General features: G+C 43.9%; 1 protein-coding gene across 1 annotated transcript in view; it reads right to left on the bottom strand.

Annotated features, from left to right (window-relative positions):
• RSF1 (remodeling and spacing factor 1) overlaps positions 1-21,194 on the bottom strand; it is a 61,122-nt gene that overhangs the window by 26,574 nt on the left and 13,354 nt on the right. Inside the window, exons 2-5 of the mRNA XM_034408280.3 lie at positions 7,643-7,734; positions 4,152-4,244; positions 2,555-2,760; positions 672-817 (exon numbers count right to left, since the gene is read on the bottom strand). Coding sequence (XP_034264171.3) covers positions 672-817; positions 2,555-2,760; positions 4,152-4,244; positions 7,643-7,734 — 537 coding nt within the window. The remainder of the gene's footprint in view (positions 1-671; positions 818-2,554; positions 2,761-4,151; positions 4,245-7,642; positions 7,735-21,194) is intronic.

Raw genomic sequence — 21,194 nt, forward strand, 5'->3', positions numbered from 1 at the left:
AAAGGGTGCCCAGGATGAGATGGATCTTTAAGAATGTTTTGAACTTTCTTAAAGCAGCAGGAGCTATAGAGCTCTTCCAAGGAGGGGAGAGGGCACCCAGTGATCTTCTGGGCAATGACGTTAACCCTCTGGAGCCCTGTCCTATCTGCCACTGTGCAATTGGCAAACCATACACAGCAGTAGTGGTTTTCACTTACCTTCACTACCGGTTTGTAACTGGGAGCGTGCGCATGTGCGCTTTGCTAGTGGCGCTTCTGCGCATTCGCAGAACTTTCTGCACATGTGCAGAGCGCCTGTGATGACGTCCGGGAGGGGCAGAGCCTCCCGCCGCCGCTGCTACCAGTTCTCCCAAACCGGGGTGAACCGGTAGAAACCCACCACTGATACACAAGTGCAGTAACTGATGTTTGTTCACATCAGAAGAAAAGGCAGAGTTACGTTTCTGTGAGCCGAATTCAACTTCCAAATACTTTGGTACTGCAACAATTAAAAGTCAAGTTAGCCAAGCTTTTGAAACTTAAGAAGTTAAGAAGAATCAACAATAGGCCCATTTGAAGGACGCTTATTATGAGATTTCACTACCCACAGTGGTGGCTCGAGTGCCAATTCTCCAGAGGAGTAAATGGTAACACAGACTGCCCACGGGGGCAAGATAAAAACAATACTCAAACCTTGCATTGCCGTGCCTTCCCTCTTTTTGGCCTCTTCATCTTCAGTGCTAGGAGTCTCTTGCAAAGAGTTATCCTGGTTTTTCAACAGTGCAGGATCAATTTGTGCTTTCAGGAGCTCAAGAGTTTCAGCCAGCTCATTTCGGCTTCTGGATTAAAAATAAAGGCGTGCACCAAACCTCAGAAAAAATAGCAGCCTTATGTAACGTGCCACTCACCCCTGCCCAAATCTGTCTGCCTGGCAGTTCCTTGCCAGCCTTTGCAAGCAAAGGAAGAGGAAGAGAAAATATCCGGCCTGAGAAACACAACGGACTATCTGTTTTTTTTTTAAATCTAGATTTGTGTTTCCCACCTGGAGCAACTTCTCCACCTCAGCTGACTGGGGAATTCTGGGATCTGGAGACCACATGTGTTAAAAGTTGCTGAGGTTTAGAAACCCTGATCTGGAACCATTATTAAGGGTTGCATCAATCTTTTTTTCAGATCTTTTTGCTTTTTTAAAAACAAAAATTAACTTTTCGGTTTTTATGAGTTTACGATATAAAATACAAAAATACAAAAGCAAATAGTAGGAAAAATAGGGGAGGCAAAGGGGAAGGGAGAAATGTAGAAAAGAAGGGGAAAAAGAAAAAAAGTGTTGACTTCTGATTCCCTTTGGGGAAGCAGAATAATACAGTAACATCAAACCTTTTTTACTTTTACATAATAGCATAAACTAGCCATTTCTATAACAACAAATCTATCTAATCAGTAAAACCCGAAACCAAAGTTCCATTTTTTTTCCACCTCAAGCATAAAGTCCAGAAGTGGTTTCCAAGTAGAAACAGATCGATTTCTCAGATCTATTTGCATGCTTAGGAGGATCCAATATTTTGAACCTCAAACATTTAATCAGACCAAGAATCAGAATTCACCCTCCAGCTGACGGGAAAAGCCTGTATCCCTGGATATATTTTTAACCCTTAGTAAGGGTTAAATTCTTTATTTTTTTCCATATCATGTTGCAGACCTAAACAGGAGGCAGTTGTTAAGAATTTCTAACCATGCTGCAGCCAGAGTTTGGGAAATCATAGCTCTTTGGAAAAATTATCCTAGTATGGCCTGGCTTGCTGGTAGTCTATTTAAAAAAAATAAAAACAATCCATTCTTCCTCAACCTAAAGATAAAGGTTCCCCTCACATATATGTGCTAGTCATTCCCGAATGTAGGGGGCGGTGCTCATCTCCGTTTCAAAGCCGAAGAGCCAACGCTGTTCAAAGACGTCTCCGTGGTCATGTGGCCGGCATGACTCAACGCCAAAGGCGCATGGAACGCTGTGACCTTCTCACCAAAGGTGGTCCCTATTTTTCTACTTGCATTTTTTATGTGCTTTTGAACTGCTAGGTTGGCAGAAGCTGGGACAAATAACGGGAGCTCACCCCATTACGCGGCGCTAGAGATTTGAACCGCTGAACTGCCGACCTTTTGATAGACAAGCTGTGTCTTAGCCACTGAGCCACCGCGTCCCTTCCTCAATCTGTTGCCCTCCAAATACACTAGATTTAACTCCCAGCCTTCCACAGTCAGCAACTTGAGTGGTATCTGGGGAGATTTTCAATCATCCAGGCCATGGTTGTCCCTAAGATGCTTTTTCAAAAGGCAACTGGACTTTTGATTTTTCCTTGAATAAACGACCAAGTTTCCTTGCTGACGACCAATAACTGCAAGGAATATAAATCCTTCCATCCTCCACCATCCAATCAGATCTGAAGAAGCTTCTTGGATGAGAAGCGAAACATCTTCAAGGAAAAACGAAGTCCGGTTGTCTTTTGAAAAAATGAAGCACCTTTGGGACAACAAGCTTGAGGGGCACCAGGTCAACCAAGCAGCTGGAAATTAACATTTACCTGACGATGCACTTCCACGAAGTCCCGTCTTGATCGTCCTGTTCTTCTACGTACATTCTGACATTATGCTCTTGGTCCAGCTGGTACCAGTAGGTCAAACCATCTTTGTCTCGGCCGAGGGGCTGCAGACGCATGCCGTCGGCATCTTCCTCGTTGATGATATTCTTAAACTTTAGATTGTCATCAAACTGGCATTCGCAAAGGTACTTCGGGAGAGACAGGAAGGGAAAAAAGGGAGAAGCAGCTCTTTAAAATATTTTTGGGAACATCCAAAGTGTGTTCTACAACATTACCCCGAGTGTTGAAAAGGTTGCACGGAAACGTCACACATGTGCATGCTCGCTGGGGCCACACTCCAGAAAAGCTGAACTTCTGGGTTCTAGCGTGCACGTGGCACCCAATGATCAGGCCGGCACGCGTGGGCAGGCTGGTTTTCGGCACTGCCACACGTGTGAAGAGACCGTGCTCCGGAAAAGCCAATTTTCCAGGTTCTGGCATGCATGCGCACCTGACAATCAGCTGGCCAGCGCACACCAGTTTTCGGCACTGCTGCACGCACGAAGGACAGCTAATCACCAGAAACCCGAAAGACAAATAGGCAAGGCCTCACAGGCCGAGCAACATGGCTTCGCATGCCGCTTTGGGCCGTAGGTTCACCATCATGGCCCTATACCATTTCAGACAGATGGTTATCCATTTGTCCATGTTCCATAGAGCGGTGCACATTTTCAAAATTCAGAAGACATGTTTTAGAACGGAATGGGACAACTTGCCACAGCCAACTCGCCACGGCCAACTTACAGTGGAACAACTAGTTGCAGGACAACTTAACAGTTCTATTTACTGTACTTTTTGGAGTATAAGACGCACCGGAGTATAAGACCACCTTAGTTTTTGGGGAGGAAAATAAGAGAAAAGCTGATTGGCAGGTGGATCGGCCTCCCGGAATACCCCCAATCAGCTGTTCCCAGAGGTGAATTTTAGCAACAGGTTCCTTGGTTGTGAGCCCTGGGCCCTGCTTTTTTTTCCTGCCTCTGAAAGCCTCCGAAAAAGAGCTTCAGAAAAAAAGCATCTGACGCTCTGTTTGGGGGCTTCTTTTCTGAAGCTTCGTTTGTGATGCTTTTTTCAGACTCTGAAACCTCCGTTTGAGAAGCTGGGCGGGGCTACATTCGGAGTATAAAATGCACCCAGATTTTCGTCCTCTTTTTGGGGGGAAAAAGGTGCGTCTTATACTCCGAAAAATACGGTAATTATTTAAAATAGACAAAAAAAAATATTTTAGTGTTTGCCATTCACATTTCATTCTGCCTCTCTCCTTTTCCATCCTTTAATGATTTAATGATTCTATTTCATTATTTCTTTGATATTAGAGTAACTCTAGTCCTGCAGCGAGTTCTCCGGCAGTAAGTTAGTTGTGGTCAGTTGTCCTGCAGAGAGTTAGCCGTGGTGAATTGTCATAGACCCCTTTAGAATGGGTAGGAGCGCAGGGCCTCTTTAAAGTAGCTGCATCTTTTTTTCCAGGTTTTTGCGTCTATGTTTGTCATAGGTTGGAAACCGAGTAGGAAACAATCAGCGCTCCAGAGGAGAAGAGCAATACCTTCAAAATTCCCAATTTGCATTCGGTGCTCATTTCAAGGTATCCTTTCTTCTCCATCTCCCACGCCCAGGTGCTGTTGAAGTCTTGACACATCTACAAGGCAAACTTTTGAAATTAAATACTGGGGAATCTTCCCGCCACCGCCAGCACACGCACGATACATTCCTGTCAGATCCAATTGCATTTTCTGGTGTCTCTAGAAAGAAAGTAGGAATCAAGACTGGAGGTAAAGGAGAGATGAGTTGCTGGCATACTCCTAGTTTACTTATTGATCAAATTTTAAGGCTGCTGTAGCAAGGGTGTCAAACACAAGGCCAGCGGGCTGGATCCGGCTCCGTGATCCGGTCGGATCTGGCCTACAGGACTGTCCTGGAAAATGCAAGGGGACGGCTCACGTTGCTTCAGCCCGGTCTACCCAATATGAAGAGGAAACATGCCAGCAGTTTGGGGAGTGGCGTCAAGCTGGCCATGCCCACCCAGTTGGCCACACCCACCCAGTTGGCCACGCCCCCAGCCCTCCTGAGGTCAACGATCTGGAACGAGCTCCCCCAGAGATACGGAGGATTCCGGATCTGCGCACCTTCCGCCGCGAGCTGAAGACTCTGTTATTTCATCAAGCTGGCCTCGCCTAAATCTTCTCCCTTTTAAGTGCAAATTTTAAATTTTAATGTATTTTAAAATATGGGGATTTTAAATTATGGGTATTAATTCAGCCAAATTTATTTAATTCATTTTATTCGATTTTAAATTTTGTATATGTATGTGTTTTATTTTATGGCTGTTCACCGCCCTGAGTCCTTCGGGAGTAGGGCGGTATAGAAATTCAATAAAATAAATAAATAAATAAACAAACCACAGTTCATATGTGGCCCTCACTGAAATTGAGTTTGACACCCGTGTGCTATATAATCTCCAGTGACTCACAACAACTTATAATAATCTATGCGCTACTAAAATTCTCACTGACGTGATATTTAACTGGGCGAAATGGTTTATGCTCCAATCTTTGCTATCTCAAAAAAGTGGGGAACCATTTTTTTGGTAGGAAATTGGTTCCCCACTTTTGCAATTTTTTTCCCCTACTGTACAGAATCCAAGTCTCTTCGGAGTTGAGCTCAACTCCTGGTGATCTCATGCATATAATTGCTAGGTCCATATATCTTTCCTGGAAGAAACAGAGAAATGTTTTGCAAACTTCCTTTTTCTAGGATGACTTTTGACTTCCCAGTCTACAGGCCTGACATTTCCTGGTGGTTCCTATGCAATTACTGAGCCAGTTCAAAACTGTTTTTATCAGATGAGACATGTTACCGTGTTTCTCCAAAAAGAAAGCCGGGTCTTATTTTCTTTTGACCCCCCGGAAAAACGTCTAGGCCTTCTTTTTGGACGGATCTAATTATTGACTCACCTCGCGGCAGTGGCACCAACGGCCCCACCCAGCAGGAGCCCGTTGCTGGCCCACTTCTTCTGGGCCGCTTGCCGCCACTTGCACGCATCGCCCTGGCCTCCATTTCGCCTCCAGATGTCTTCCGGAAAGCCCTCTGCAGCCGATAATAGAGCTCCAGATCGATCCAGAGTTCTGTTATCGGCTGCAAATGCCTTCCGGCAGGCATCTAAAGGAGAAACAGAGGCAGGGGTGATGTGTACGAGTGGTGGCAAGCAGCCACAGAAGAAGAAGAGACAGGTGTTGGGGTGTGCGAGGCCTGGTAAGTAGGGCAGTTCCACCCCTCCATCCCTACCCTAGCTGAATTTTTACCTGTGTGCCAGGGGTGAAATCCAGCAGGTTCTGACAGGTTCCGGAGCAGAAATTTTGAGTAGTTCGGAGACCAGCAAATGCCACCTCTGGCTGGCCCCAGAGTGGGGAGGGAATGGGGATTTTGCAGTATCCTTCCCTTGCTACGCCCACCAACCAAACCATGCCCACCAAGCCACGCCCACAGAACCAGTAGTAAAAAAAAAATGGGATTTTACCACTGCTGTGTGTCTTGCCCCACCCACTGCACCCCAGGGTGGGCGGGGTCTTAATTAGAGCTAATTTTGTGGGTGGGGCTTAATTTGATCGCATGCGCTCAAAAACGTGATAGGGCTTCTTTTCAAAGTGGGTCGTCTTTTTGGAGAAACACGGTAGGTGCTGTCATCTATCTGGGGTAAAGCACAGAACCAGGTATTTTAAACCACAAAGGGCAACGGCAATCAACTCAGAGACATACAGGCAGTCCCTTGAACTTACAACAATTCGTTTAGTGACCATTCGAAGTTACAACAGCACTGAAAAAAATGACTTACAACCGTATTTCACTTACGACCTTTGTAACATCCCCATGATCCTGCGACCAAAATTCAGACGCCTGGCAACTGGCTCATACTTATGACCGTTGCTGTGGCCCACAGTCATGGAAATCCCCTTTGGTGACCTTCTAAAAAGCAAAATCAATGGGGGGGGAGGAGCCAGATTCACTTAACAACCGGGTTACTAACTTATCGACTTAATTCACTTAACAGTTACAGCAACAAAGATCGTAAAACAGGGCAAAACTCACTTAACAAATGTCTAGGTAGAGGACTACCTATATATTTTACAGGCATGTGGGGCACGATGGCTCAGTGGTTAAAGACGCTGAGCTTGTCAGTCGGAAAGCTGACAGCCTAGGTTCGAGATCTGAGCGATGGGGTGAGCTTCCATGACATGCCCCAGGTCCTGCCCATCTAGCAGTTCAAAAAAATGAAAATGTGAGTAGATAAATAGGTATAGATGTAGAATAACAGAGTTGGAAGGGACCTTGGAGGTCTTCTAGTCCAACCCCCTGCCCAGGCAGGAAACCCTACACCACTTCAGACAAATGGTTATCCAACATCTTCTTAAGAATTTCCAGTGTTGGAACATTTACAACTTCTAGTGGCAAGTTGTTCCACTGATTATAATTGTTCTCACTGCCAGGAAATTTCTCCTTAGTTCCAGATTGCTTCTCTCCTTGATTAGTTTCCATCCATGGCTTCTTGTCCTGCCCTCAGGTGCTTTGGAGAATAGCTTGACTCCCTCTTCTTTGGGGCAGCCCCTCAAATATTGGAAGACTGCTATCATGTCTCCCCTAGTCCTTCTTTTCATTAAACTGGACATACCCAGTTCCTGCAACCGTTCTTTATATGTTTTAGCCTCCAATCCCCTATTAATCTTTGTTGCTCTTCTATAGATAAATAGGAAGGAAACAGCATTCAGTGCACCTCAGTGTATAGACATGCTGGCTACATGATACATGGAATGTCTTCGGACAATGCTGGCTCCCTTGGCTAAGAAACGGAGATCAGTACCGCCCCCTAAAGTTGGACAGGGGAACTTTTACCTTTACCTGTGTTACAGGTGCTCAGTTCAGATCACAAATCAACTCCAAAATCCACACAGACGTTTTTGACTTTAGGCGGGGTATTATTAAACACTGCGAAGCTCTCATCATCCAGTATTATGTTTTCAAAGGAATATAAAATCGATATACCCTGATCAAGTATTTTTCCCATCGGTCTGCGGTGACAGATTTCCCAATCTTCCTCATCAGTTTCAGATGAAGTTCGACCAATTCTCTTGGAACTAAGAAAAGAAAAAAGAGGAAAAGTCAGTTTGTTTGTTTGTTTAAAGAAATGAAACAAAGAAATGAAACTAAATAGTAAACAGAAGTGTAAATCAAATGTAAGATGGTTTTCTGCTTTGCTCTTGAACATAAATGTTATTTCTGTTACATTTTCTACTTTTAAAATTCTTTTGAGGCAAGCATATAACCTCCAAGAATATCGCTACATTCAACCAATTTCCACATATAAAACCAGATTTATTAAGAATTGTTACTATTAATAGCATGGCTTGGATAATCTTTCTAGATAATAATCCACATGGAATCACACCAATTGTTCAATGATAAAATATATTAAGAATGTCCACTTTTGAGCAATTATTGATTTAGCAGCCAGGAGTATAAAAATACACTTAGTCCTCGACTTATGACCACAACTGAGCCGGAAATTTCTGTTAAGTGAGACACTGGTTAAAATGACTTTTGCCCCATTTTGCGATCTTTCTTGCCACAGCTGTTAAGTGAATCACTGCAGTTGATAAGTTAGTAACACGGATGTTAAGCAAATTTGGCTTCCCCATTGACTTGGCTCGTCAGAAGGTCGCAAAAGGGGATCACATAACTCCAGGACACAGCAACCGTCATAAATATGAGTCAGCTGCCAAGTGTCTGAATTTTGATCACATGATCGTGGGGATGCTGCAAAGGTTGTAAGTGTGAAAAATGGCCATAAGTCCCTTTTTTCAGTGCCATTTTAACTTTGAATGGTCACTAAATGAATGGTTGTAAGTTGAGGACCACAAGCTGTTTTTTTTGTTTACCGAAAATCCTGGACTTGTGACCAGTCGCTTAAGTGGTCATGAGATCCCCTTTTGCGACCTTATGGGAAGGCTGCATTATGGTCATAAGTCAAGGACTACCTGTATTCTCAAGATGATGCTGAAAAATCCTTCCTTCCTTTTCTCTCCCTCCCTCACCCTTCTTTCCTTCCTTCCTTCCTTCCCTTCTTCCCCTCCCTCCCACCCACACACAAAATATGTTAGTGTTGGGGAGAGATCATCATGGAGAAAATCTATTCTTGTGTTTGATAGGACTCAAAAAATAACTTGATGGCCTTTAATGGATGGCCATCCATCCATCCATCCATCCATCCTGTATGTGATATTGTCAATTTGGCAAATCACTGTTTTCCAACTGCCTGTGGCAAATGCCCCCGTTTGAAATAGAACCTTGGGGAAAAAAAGAAATCAAAAATAAAATTGTTCACCGATACGAACAAAGAAATGCCTTTCAACTTGACTGCTTGGCCCTGTAATGCTTCCTTTCCAGAGGGACAGAACCCTTTTCTAAAATGTCTGACGTCTCCCCTATCCCCTTTTCACAGGGAAACCCAGGCTGAAAAGTCAATGAGCTAAACGACACGGCGAACACCTTCTGGTATTTAAACTCACTGCAAGAAACCGCTTTCTGGATGAGCAGCAGCTACAAAAAGCTATTCTTTTTTTCTTTCTTTCTTTCTTGCATCTCCTGTTTCATGGAGCTTGATCAAAGACCGGTGGGAACAGCACAAAACAAGGCCCTGGCAACAATGACTACCTCCTGCCGTAGTTCTCCAGCAAATTGTGGAAAATGGAGAACAGCCCGAAGGCTTCCGAATGCTGAAGACACAGCAATAACACTGGGTGAGTGGGCAGAGAGGAGAAATTTTCAGCCATTATTTTTTTTTGCTGTTTATTTTTTTCAGTGGCTCAAGCTTAACAGGTGAAATTGAATTCCGAACTGATTCAAAAATGCTTCCCCCCCCACCTCACCGTTGCTCTGAAAACTAGATAATCATCCAAAATCTAAGGGTGCTCCTAATACTTTGGGGCGCTAGATAAGAGCTGCGAAGAATGGCAACCGTTCAGTTACTACTGCTAGTTTTCTGTCACAAGTGTGCAATTGTTACTCGGGTCCTTTTATAAGGGACACAACACAACTTCATAAAGGAACGCAACTACCCTCCAGAAAAAAATCGGTCCCAGAAATACAGAGCAAGAAAAATTCTCAAAATAGCTGAATAAATAAAAATAATTTCTCATCATTTGTGCAACGCCTTAGAACAATGATGGCTAACCTTTTCCGGACCGAATGCCCAAAGTGGGGGCCCAAACCCCCCAAAATGCAATGCGTGTGTGACCCCTCCCCACATGCGCCCTGCCCCCCTGCATGCACCCCACTTCCGCCCCCTGTGCATACGTGGCAGAGAACCAAAGATCAGCTGGCATGTGCAGTGGACTGGGGCGACGGCTCGCGGGCCACAGGTTTGCCATCACGGCCTTATAAAGTGGGATGGCACTTAATGGCATTTAAAAGATGGCATTTAATTTCATTGTACGAGGTGAAAGGACAATAAAGTAAATTAAACTAATTTGTAATAATCTCTGGTTGGTCATTACTGTTACACAAACACTTATCAACTCTACATTTTGGTGTCTTGTTAGTTCTAACATGGTCTTTTTTTCTTTCTTTCTTTCTTTCTTTTTCTTTCTTTCTTTCTACCTATCTATCTACCTACCTAACTACCTACCTATCTCATCTATCATCTATCTATCTATCTATCTATCTATCTATCTATCTATCTATCTATCTATCTACCTACCTACCTACCTACCTACCTATCTATCTATCTATCTACCTACCTACCTACCTACCTATCTTATCTACCTACCTACCTACCTACCTACCTCATCCATCTATCTATCTATCTATCTATCTATCTATCTATCTATCTATCTATCTACCTACCTACCTACCTACCTACCTACCTACCTACCTACCTACCTACCTCATCCATCTATCGATCTATCTATCATCTATCTATCTATCTATCTATCTATCTATCTATCTATCTATCTATCTATCATCTACCTACCTACCTACCTACCTACCTATCTTATCTACCTACCTACCTACCTACCTCATCCATCTATCGATCTATCTATCATCTATCTATCTATCTATCTATCTATCTATCTATCTATCTATCTATCTATCATCTATCTATCATCTATCTACCTACCTACCTCATCTATCTATCTATCTATCTATCTATCTATCTATCTATCTATCATCTATCATCTATCTACCTACCTACCTCATCTATCTATCTATCTATCTATCTATCTATCTATCTATCTATCTATCTATCATCTATCATCTACCTACCTACCTACCTACCTACCTACCTACCCTATCTATCTATCTATCTATCTATCTATCTATCTATCTATCTATCTATCATCTATCTACCTACCTACCTACCTCATCTACCTCATCCATCCATCCATCCATCCATCCATCCATCCATCCATCTATCTATCTATCTATCTATCTATCTATCATTGCCGCTGCCACACTTCCCCCGCCAAAAATAATTTCATGCAATTCACATTTAGCAGATTGGGGCTGATGAATTCACTAGCCCTTTGCATACTCGTGTGTAAAATTAGCTTCAGTTGTGAAAGGTAACAGTCTATTTGTATTTCCATTCACAGAAGAAAGAATGGCGTTCAATTAACTGGCTGTAAAAGTTGCCGGCAAACACCAAGACATCGGATGAATGTGTTCTTTTTTCCCAAAATATTTCACAAACAGGGAGGACTTCCTGCACGCCCACGTCCCATTTTTAAATACGTTGCCCCCTATTCAACCCGAAGACTTGCTGAAAAAAGTACACGTGGTGTGTGCAATATATGCACCTCAAAGCAAGAAGCCAGTTATAAACTTTTTTGTAGGGCAGAAGAATTCCTATGCATCTACACCAGTGTTTCCCAAACTTGGGAACTTTAAGAAGTGTGGACTTCAACTCCCAGAATTCCCCATCCAGCATGGCTGGCTGTGGGATTTTGGGAGTTGAAGTCCATACATCTTGAAGTTCCCAAGTTTGGGAAACACTGATCTACACCACCGTAGGAATGTTTGATCATTAGGATGAATTCCATGAGCAGAAAAACTAAGGAATGCGCCTACTGATATGAAAGGAAGTTTATCTTTGCGCTGCTTACACAGAAAAGATTCTTTCAAAACTATGTTAATTATACATGAATAATGAAGGTGTTTTTTTATTTTTTAAAAAAGGGGGCAAACAAGTCCTTAAGGTTGTGAAATGAAGAATTATACAAAGAATGTCATGGCCCCATCGGAGCCCGTTCGGAGGAGGAGGAACTGGGACCATCTGACAGGGATGGCATGTCTTCCTTGGCATATTTGGAGAGGCCAGGACTGAGGACGATGCTGGCCCCTTTAGGCATTGGGAGAAGTGGTTGACCGGACGGATAGCTGCCTGCCTTCACAGACCCCGAGGGAGGTTCGGCTGCTGACAGGCCGTGGTGCTGATAGGCAGCCGATCTCCTCTGATGGGGAACAGCTGCCTCGAGCAGAGGCAGGCCCAGAGAAGGGCTGCAAGGCTACACGGGAGGAGGCCACCCCACCCTTCCTCACAAGGAACACCTGGGATGGAGCAACTGAAGGAGTAGCCGTAAGGAGTAATACTCTATGCCAGGAACAATTGTTTTGGCTTATATACCACTGCCTTGTTTTTTTTTTTTAATTTATGCCTTTTTTTTTTTGACTCGTGCCTTTTGGCCTTGCTTCAAGGACTGCCATTTGTCTTATCCTAGCCCTGCCTTTGCCTTGTACCCCGTCTCGGCTTTTTTAACCCTTGGCCTTGGGCCTAACCTGGTGGACTGCTTTTGCCCTTTGTTTTGCTTTACCTTCAGACCTGCGTTGGACCTGGTCGCTGGCCTGAGGACTACCATTTGTCTTATGCCTTGTGGACTTTCCTGGTAATATAGGGGCTGTTGTTGGGGGGAGAGGGGGAGGGGGGCTCTGCTTTCAGGGTAGCGTGGGGTGGAGCCTTAGTGGTCGTCAGAGGGGCCAGAGTTTGTTGAACCCTTCTAGAAGACAATAAAGGACTCTCTAAAACGGGGGCACCCAATCTTTGGGGCACCAGGGACCCGTTTTGTGGAGAAGTTTTTCCGCAGATCGGGAAGAGTGGGGGGTTTTGTGTGCTATCTGCATCCTACAGATGAGGCTTCGTTTGTTTGCGGGGCCCGGTTTCGGGCATGCCGTGGCCACATGCCAGTCTATGGACCGGGGGTTGGGGACCCCTACTCTAAAGGCCTGCCTTGCCTTGACCACCTGGGCCACAACCAAGAACGTCTAGCACAGGGGTCTCCAAACTTGGCAACTTTAAGACTTGCGGACTTCAACTCCCAGAATTCCTCAGCCAGCAAAGCTTTGCTGGCTGAGGAATTCTGGGAGTTGAAGTCCGCAAGTCTTAAAGTTGCCAAGTTTGGAGACCCCTGTTCTAGTGCTACCATGTTAACCTTGTTTATCCAAAGAATAAACAAGGTTTATCGACCAAACCAAGGTTTACAGCTTTTATTAAAAGATTAATTCACCACTTAATGCAAAAGAGCCTGGTGGCGCAGCGGACTAATAGCTGTTATTATCATCCAGCTGCCTGCAATTATTGCTAGTTCGAATCTCGCCAGGCTCCAGGTTGACTCAGCCTTCCATCCTTTCTAAGGTAGGTAAATTGAGGACCCAGTTTGTGGGGGCAATAAGCTGACTTTGTATAAAATATACAAAAGTATGAAGGCTATTGCTTAACGCATTGTAAGCCGCCCTGAGTTTCCGGAGAAGGGCGGCATATAAATCAAATTAAAAAAAAAAAAAAAATTAGTTAGGCAAAGTTAGGCAAAATCCGAATAAGAAGATTCATATAGCATATGACTGAAGTAATTTTAAGTAGTTTATGTTTGTTTTTTGAAGTATAAGGAGTTAAGGATCTAGGGAGAATATGAAATGTAATAATTTGTTAGCATATTTTAGCTTTTGATTTGTGAACGCTATACCCTCTGCTTGTTCTGGGAAGTCTAGGGAGGGGGGTGGGGGGGAAGGAGGGGTGGGAAAGGGGAGGGAGGGGTTGAGGGGGAAGGGTGGAGGGGTGAAAATGTTTATATTTTCTACAAAACTTTTTAATAAAAAGAAATAGAAGTACTGGAGCAGGACAGCTATCGTGCATGCACCTAGTTTGGACACGGGGACCCCTAAATCCTGGGTTTTCCATCCACTCTTGACACTCAAACATTGGCTTAGCCAATTTTAAGAACCATCTTTTTGCTGGTCTGCTTGGTTGTTTCCCTGTGTCCTGTAATATATGTGACGTGTACATAATTTTGTATTTATTTATGTCGTGTTTATGTAGGGTATGTTGGAGGTGGTGACCCTTTGAGAGCTGCTGCATGCAATGAAATTTAGTGTACATTCAAAGTGACGAAGTTATTCTAAAGTTCTCTTCTAAAGCTCCTAGAGCAGCATAAATTGACAGGCAGTCCTTGATTTACAACAGTTCGTTTAGTGACCGTTCGAAGTTACAATGGCACTGGAAAAAAAATGACTTGCAACCATCTCCCGCACTTATGGCTGTGGCAGCAATCCCCATGGTCATGTGATCAAAATTTAGAGGCTTGGCAACAGGTATGTGTTTGTGATGGTCGCAGTGTCGTTCTTTAAGGGGAGTTTTACCCCCGTTTTACAACTTTTGTCGCCATGTTTGTTAAGGGAGTCACTGCAGTTCTTAAATTAGTAACGCAGCTGTTGAGTGAACCTAGTTTCCCCATTGGCTTTGCTTGTCAGAAGGTTGTAAAAGAGACTCACAGCAAGAGTCATATATTGTGTGTCAGCTGTCAAGCATCCGAATGTCAATCACGTGACCGGGGGGATGCTGAAACGGTCATAAGTATGAAAAATCGTCATGATTGACTATTTTCAGTGCTGTTCTAATTTTGAACAGTGACTAAGTGAATTGTTGTATCTATCTGTATATAAGTCTGAGTGCTATTGCTATTGTTGTATACGCCACACATTGATATAGATATATATGATATAGATATATGTATGTGTGTGTGTGTGTATGTGTGTGTATATATCCTGTTTCCCCCAAAATAAGACACCCCCTGATAATAAGCCCAATCGGGCTTTTGAGCGCATGGCAATAAGGCCAAGCGCTTATTTCAGGTTTAAAAAAAATGTAAGACAGGGTCTTATTTTTTGGGAAACACGGTATATACACATACATACACATACATTCATACACACACATTTATATGTGTTTGTGTGTGTATATATAGTGTGTGTATGTGTATACATACACTCACCCCCCAATATACTATGGATATTCAGCCATAGTATCCATTAGTAACAATATAGCAAAAAAGACTTTATGTGGGTTTGTAACATAATTAAGAGGCATTTCATTACCTTCCCCCAGGAAAAAAACAAGCCTGAGATCCTTGTTAATTCCTTTTAACTGGTAAAAAAAATCACTATGGCAATATGAAATATAAACACTTGTGCGTCTTACAGATGACTTGTGACAAAAATGCACTGAGATTTCTTTGTGGCATTTGATGTCTCTTCTCATTACTATGGTTAATTGTCCCCACACACTTCTACAACACTAATTCAGCTAATGGGCCATGAGTATCTACAGAGAAGAGAGGGCAGCAAATGACACAAACTCCACCGATTGTGCAGCTGTGTTAGAACAGTGCGCACAAATACATAAGGGATGGAGCCGGCATCAGGGCATCGCAATATGTTTTTATCATGCCAGGGAAATCGTGGCTTGCTGGGAGGGCCCTCAGAAGCCTGGATTAAACTTCTCTGCCACTGCATGTCAGGAATGTATGCCTCTGTGGTTCGGAGATGGGTACATAGAAATTGCATTTATCTGCTCCATTGTGCTGCTTGAGATTCAAGCAGCAATGTGCCTTGCCTGTTGCCCACCTCCCAAGTGGAAGTCGGATCGACCAATCAGCGTGCAACACACGCATCTCCATACAACGCGAAGTTGGGATTTGGGAGGTGTGCACGTCAGTCTGCAGCAGTGGTGAAATGTAAGGTTTGTTACTACAGATTCTGTGGGCATGGCTTGGTGGGGGGGGGGTATAATGTGACTGGATGGTCGTGGCCAACTTTTTTTTATTTTTTATTTTTACTTTTAAAACCATTTTTTTCTACAACCTCTTCGGCCAATGAGGTTGTATAAAAATGCTTTTAAAAGGCTCTGCCGATTAGGCAACTCAGCTGGGATTGTCAGAGGCTTTTAAAAGCATTTTTTCCTACAACCTCTTCGGCCGAGGGGGTTGTAGAAAAAATGCTTTTAAAAATTAAAAAAAAAGCCTCTGATGATTGCACGACTCGGCTAGGCATGGGGGGGATTTTTGCTACCGGTTCTCCGAACCACCTGCCTCCATCGCTACCGGATCGGGTGATCCGGTCCGAACTGGGAGCATTTCAGGCCTGGTCTGCAGCCATCTGCAACCCTTCACAGCGTAGGAACCGTGTTTTCCCCAAAATAAGACCAGGTCTTATATTAATTTTTGCTCCAAAAGACACATTAGGTCTTATTTTCCGATTAGGTCTTATTTTCGGGAAAATACGGTAATGAAATGCATCTGTCTGACGATCTTAAAGGTAAAGGTTCCCCACGCACATATGTGCTAGTCGTTCCCGACTCTAGGGGGCAGTGCTCATCTCCGTTTCAAAGCCGAAGAGCCAGCGTTATCTGAAGACGTCTCCGTGGTCATGTGGCCGGCATGACTAAATGCCAAAGGCGCACGGAACGCTGTTCCCTTCCCACCAAAGGTGGTCCCTATTTTCCTACTTGCATTTTTCACCTGCTTTTGAACTGGGTTGGCAGAAGCTGGGACAAGTAACGGGAGCTCACCCCGTTACGCAGCACTAGGGATTCGAACCGCTGAACTCCGACCTTTCGATCGACAAGCTCAGTGTCTTAGCCACTGAGCCACCGTGTCTTAACTGGGTCTTATTTTTGAGGGTAGGGCTTATTTTACAAGCATCCTGAAAAAAATCATGTTAGGGCTCGTTTTCCGCTTGGGTCTTATTTTCGGGGAAACACGGTACGTGGCAATGCCTACGGGCAACTCTAAATCAACTAGGAATGTTAAAGTTTGTTAAGTGAGTTTTGCCCCGTTGTACGACCTTTCTTGCCACCGTTGTTAAGCGAAACACTGCTGTTGTTAAGTTAGTCACCCGGTTGTTAAGTGAATCTGGCTTCGCTATTGGCTTTGTCGTAAAAGGGGATCACATGGTCCCAGGACGCTGTGACGGTCATAAATATGAGTCAGCTGCCAAGCATCTGAATTTTTAACTCATGACTGTGGGGATGCTGCATTGGTTGTAAGTGCGAAAAATGGTCCTAAGTCACTTTTTCCACTGCTGTTGCGACTTTGAACGGTCACTAAATGAGCTGTTGTAAGTTGAGGACTACGTTTTCTCCTAAGGGCTGGCAAGTAATTCAGCACAAAAGTCCAGGGTACCCTATTTGCAATCAGGTTGTGAAAATAGATGACTGCAAGGAGTTAAGAGGTTTCTATATGGCCTTCTGCATTGGAGTACAGGTAGTCCTCGACGTACGACCGTAACTGATCCCAAAATTTCAGTCGCTAAGCAAGATAGTTGTTAAGTGAGTTTTGCCCCATTTTACAACCTTCTGTGCCGTTACTGTTAAGTGAATCACTGCAGTTGTTAAGTTAGATGAATGGTTGTTAAATGAATCCGGCTTTCCCGTTGATTTTGCTTGTCAGAAGGTCGGGGATCAAATGGTCCCAGGAGATTCAGGTAATCCAATGTTCCATTTCCACCCCACTCCAAGGGAAGGTTACTGCAAAATCCCCATTTCCTCCCGATCAGCTGGGACTCGGGAGGCAGAGAATAGATGGGGGTGGGGCCAGTCAGAATTTTTACTACCGGTTCTCCGAACTACTCAAAATTTCCGCTACCGGTTCTCCAGAACTGGTCAGAACCTGCTGAAACCCACCTCTGCTTCAGCCGTCGTAAGTATGAGTCAGTTGCCAGATGCTGCAACGGGTGGTGTGAAGGTCCCTTCCGATCTTATGCTTTACCATTCTGCTCCTTTCCTTCCTCAATAAATAAGAAATCACCCCAATACAGGAAAACATTAAATGTTTCTCTGAAGAGGGGGAAACTAATGGAAGCTCTACTCAATGAATTTCCATACAGGTAGTCCTTGACTTACAACAATTCCTTTACTGACCGTTGGAAGCTTCAATGGCACTAAAAAAAAGTGACATATGAACAGTTTTCACACTTACAACTGTTGCAGCATCCCCATGGCCACACGATCAAAATCCAGACATTTGGCAACTGACTGATATTTATGACGGTCGTGGTGTCCTGGGGTCACGTGATCCCCTTTTGACAACTTCCGACAAGCGAAGTCCATGGGGAAGCCAGATTCACTTCCCTACCACGTGACCAACTTAACGACCAAAGTGATTAACTTGACAACTGTGGCTAGAAAGGTTGTAAAATGGGGCAAAACTCATTTAACAAACGTCCCGCTTCTGAGACACAGAAACTTTGAGCTCAATTATGGTCATACGTCGAGAACTAACTGTATTTAAAAATTAGATTCTGTGAAATTAATGTGATTTTTAAAAAATTATAGTGGCATCCAGGGATGGGTGGGGAGCATATCACAAAGAGAAAATGAAAGAAGCCATCAATTCAAAGCAGGACTTGAAACCTGACTTGTACAGTATATGTTGGATTCTGAATTAAGGAGCAAAAAGTTTTAGGATGACACCGAAAGAATCTTTACTCCCATACCAAGAACTTGAAAAATCTGGTTTTCTTTGAAAAGCAGCTTTCGTGTTTGTTACTTATTCAGGCTGCAGCACAAATACAGTTCCAAACAGAAAGCACTAGAGTAACTTTGAACTTAAAATAAATAACACGCCAGTCAGAAAACCACTTAGGAGCCGCAGAGAGATATCAAAAATCCAGTTAACAGGCTGCAAAATGAGCAATGAGAGAATTTCCACAGCATTCGCAAATGGTTTTAATAATGGTTTATTAGCTACCACTCCAAAAAGAGAGACAGACCCAGCCTCAGCCTAGGAGGGAGAAAATGGGTGGGGGGGAAATGGGCTTTTGGCTTAACCCAAACCAGTCTGAATTCCTTTGGGTGTTTGGACCTTAGAATAGAATAAAAGAGTTGGAAGAGAACTTGGAAGTCTTCTTGTCCAACCAGCTCAGGCAGGAAACCCTGGCCTATAACATTTCTGACAAATGGTTGTCCAACATCTTCTTAAAAACTTCCAGTGTTGGAGCATTCAGTTTCTGGAGGCAAGGAGTTCCACTGACTAATTGTTCTCACCGTCAGGAAATTTCTCCTTAGTTCTAAGTTGCTTCTCTCCTTGATTAGTTTCCATCCGTTGCTTCTTGTCCTGCCCTCAAGTGCTTTGGAGAATAGATTGGCCCCCTCTTCTTTGTGGCAGCCCCTCAAATATTGTAACACTGCTATCATGCCACCCCTAGTCCTTCTTTTTATTAAACTAAATGATACTCAGTGCCAGCAACTGTTCTTCGTAGGTTTTAGCTTCCAGTCCCCTAATCATCTTCTCTGAACTCATCTTTTTTACATCCTGTGTAAGTTGTGTTTGAGGTTGAAGGTCTTCGATCACGGTCTGGTTGGGGTGTTGTAGTGGTATATGTGAATGACCTTGGAACTGGGGGAGGGAGGGGAGAGTAGAGATACTGCCTGGGGAGTGGTCAGATAAGAGGGGCCATACCCTGCAGCTGCATAACGGGTGGAAAAGAAGTCAGTCTCTTTCCCCCACCCCTCTCTCTCTCTCACAGACACACACCCCTCAGGTTGCAAAGGCAATGATAGATTTCTGAGCTTGGTTGTGTTCTTGCAGACGGTTCATTACTCAAAATAGGTTACATCATCAGGGCTAAGAGAGAGTGGGCTTTGCTGTCAGGTTTATAGAGGTAGTCCTTGATTGATTTACAACAGTTCGTTTACTGATTGTTACGACTTGACACTGAAAAAAGTTACCTGTGACTGTTTGTCACACTTAATGACCGTTACGGCATCTCCATGGTCAGGTGCTCAAAATTCAGATGCTTGGCAACTGACTCATATTTATGACGCCTGGTGTCTTCTGATGGCTCCCCCCATTGACTTTGCTTGTCCGAAGGCCGCAAAAGGGGATCACGTGACCCCCAGGACACGGCAACCGTCATAAATATGAGTCAGTTGCCAAGCAGTCAAATTTTGATCATGTGACCATGGGGGTGATGCAATGGTCGCAAGCGTGAAAAACCGTCATAGGTCACTTTTTCCAGTGCCGTTGAAACTTCAAATGGTCACTAAACGAATGGATGTTAAGCCGAGGATGTAAATAAAAGCAATCCTTGTTCTGCATGAGCTGGAATTTAAAAAGAAAGAGCCTTGATAGTACAGTGGTTTAGTGCACCCTGTTATTAACACAGCTGCCTGCAATTACTGCAGGTTCGAATCTCACCAAGGCTCAAGGTTGACTCAGCCTTCCATCCTTTCTTAGGTAGGTGAAATGAGGACCCAGATTGTGGGGGCAATAAACTGACTTTGTATAAAATATACAAAAGAATGAAGGCTATTGCTTAACGCATTGTAAGCCGCCCTGAGTCTCCGGAGAAGGGCGGCATATAAATCAAATTTAAAAAAAAGTAGAACCGAGGAGAAGAAAGAAAGAGACGCAGTCTCCAAGAATTGCCTGCCAAAGCTGTCTGAATTCTGTACTAGTTCCTTTTATTTGGTTGTTTTCGTTTTGTTTTTGTTTTTTGCTAGATCTGAGCTCTGTGAAAGTTAAAAGGAGGCCGTCAAAAGGAAGGAAAAAAAAGGGGCAAATAGTTTGACCCGCATCTCTTAACTACACCTCCCAAACACCACTGCCAAGCTGATGGAGATAAGGTAGTAACCCTCAACGAAATTGGAGTGGCTACATTGGAGAGAAGCAGCCTAGCAAATAAGTCAAAGCTCACAACAGGCTTAGTGTTTTGAGAAGAGGGAGAATGGATTATACCAGGGGCCCAGGGGCCGGATCCAGCCTGCAATGTGGTCAGATCTGACCCGCCAGGCTGTCCTGGAAAATGTAAGGGGCTGCCCCGCGTCACTGCGGTCCGGTCTACCCAATGCAAAGAGGAAACATGCCAGCAGTTTAGGGAGTGGTGTCAAGCTGGCCACGCCCACGCAGCTGCCATACCCACCCAGTCAGCCATGCCCCCCCCCGGGCCCCCCCAAAGGTGAACCACAGCCCTGATGCGTCCAATCAATGAAATTGATTTTGACACCTCTGGATTATCCGCATCCGAGAACTGTTTCAGCACAATCTGCATTAGAGTTTCAACCTTTAGAATATAATAATCAGTTCAAAGGCAAACCTTTCCGAACAAACAAAAAAAAATTTTTTTTAATTTAGATTTATATGCCGCCCGGAGACTCAGGGCGGCTTACAATGCGCTAAGCAAAATGACAGTATTAGGCACATTACTCTTTAAAACATTAGTCTTTTAAACCGATCTTTTAATTGAAAATCATCCGTTTTAAAATATATGT

This window comes from Pantherophis guttatus, chromosome 5 (genome assembly GCF_059756535.1).
Source record: "Pantherophis guttatus breed Tessera chromosome 5, ASM5975653v1, whole genome shotgun sequence".
NCBI classification, from domain to species: domain Eukaryota; kingdom Metazoa; phylum Chordata; class Lepidosauria; order Squamata; family Colubridae; genus Pantherophis; species Pantherophis guttatus.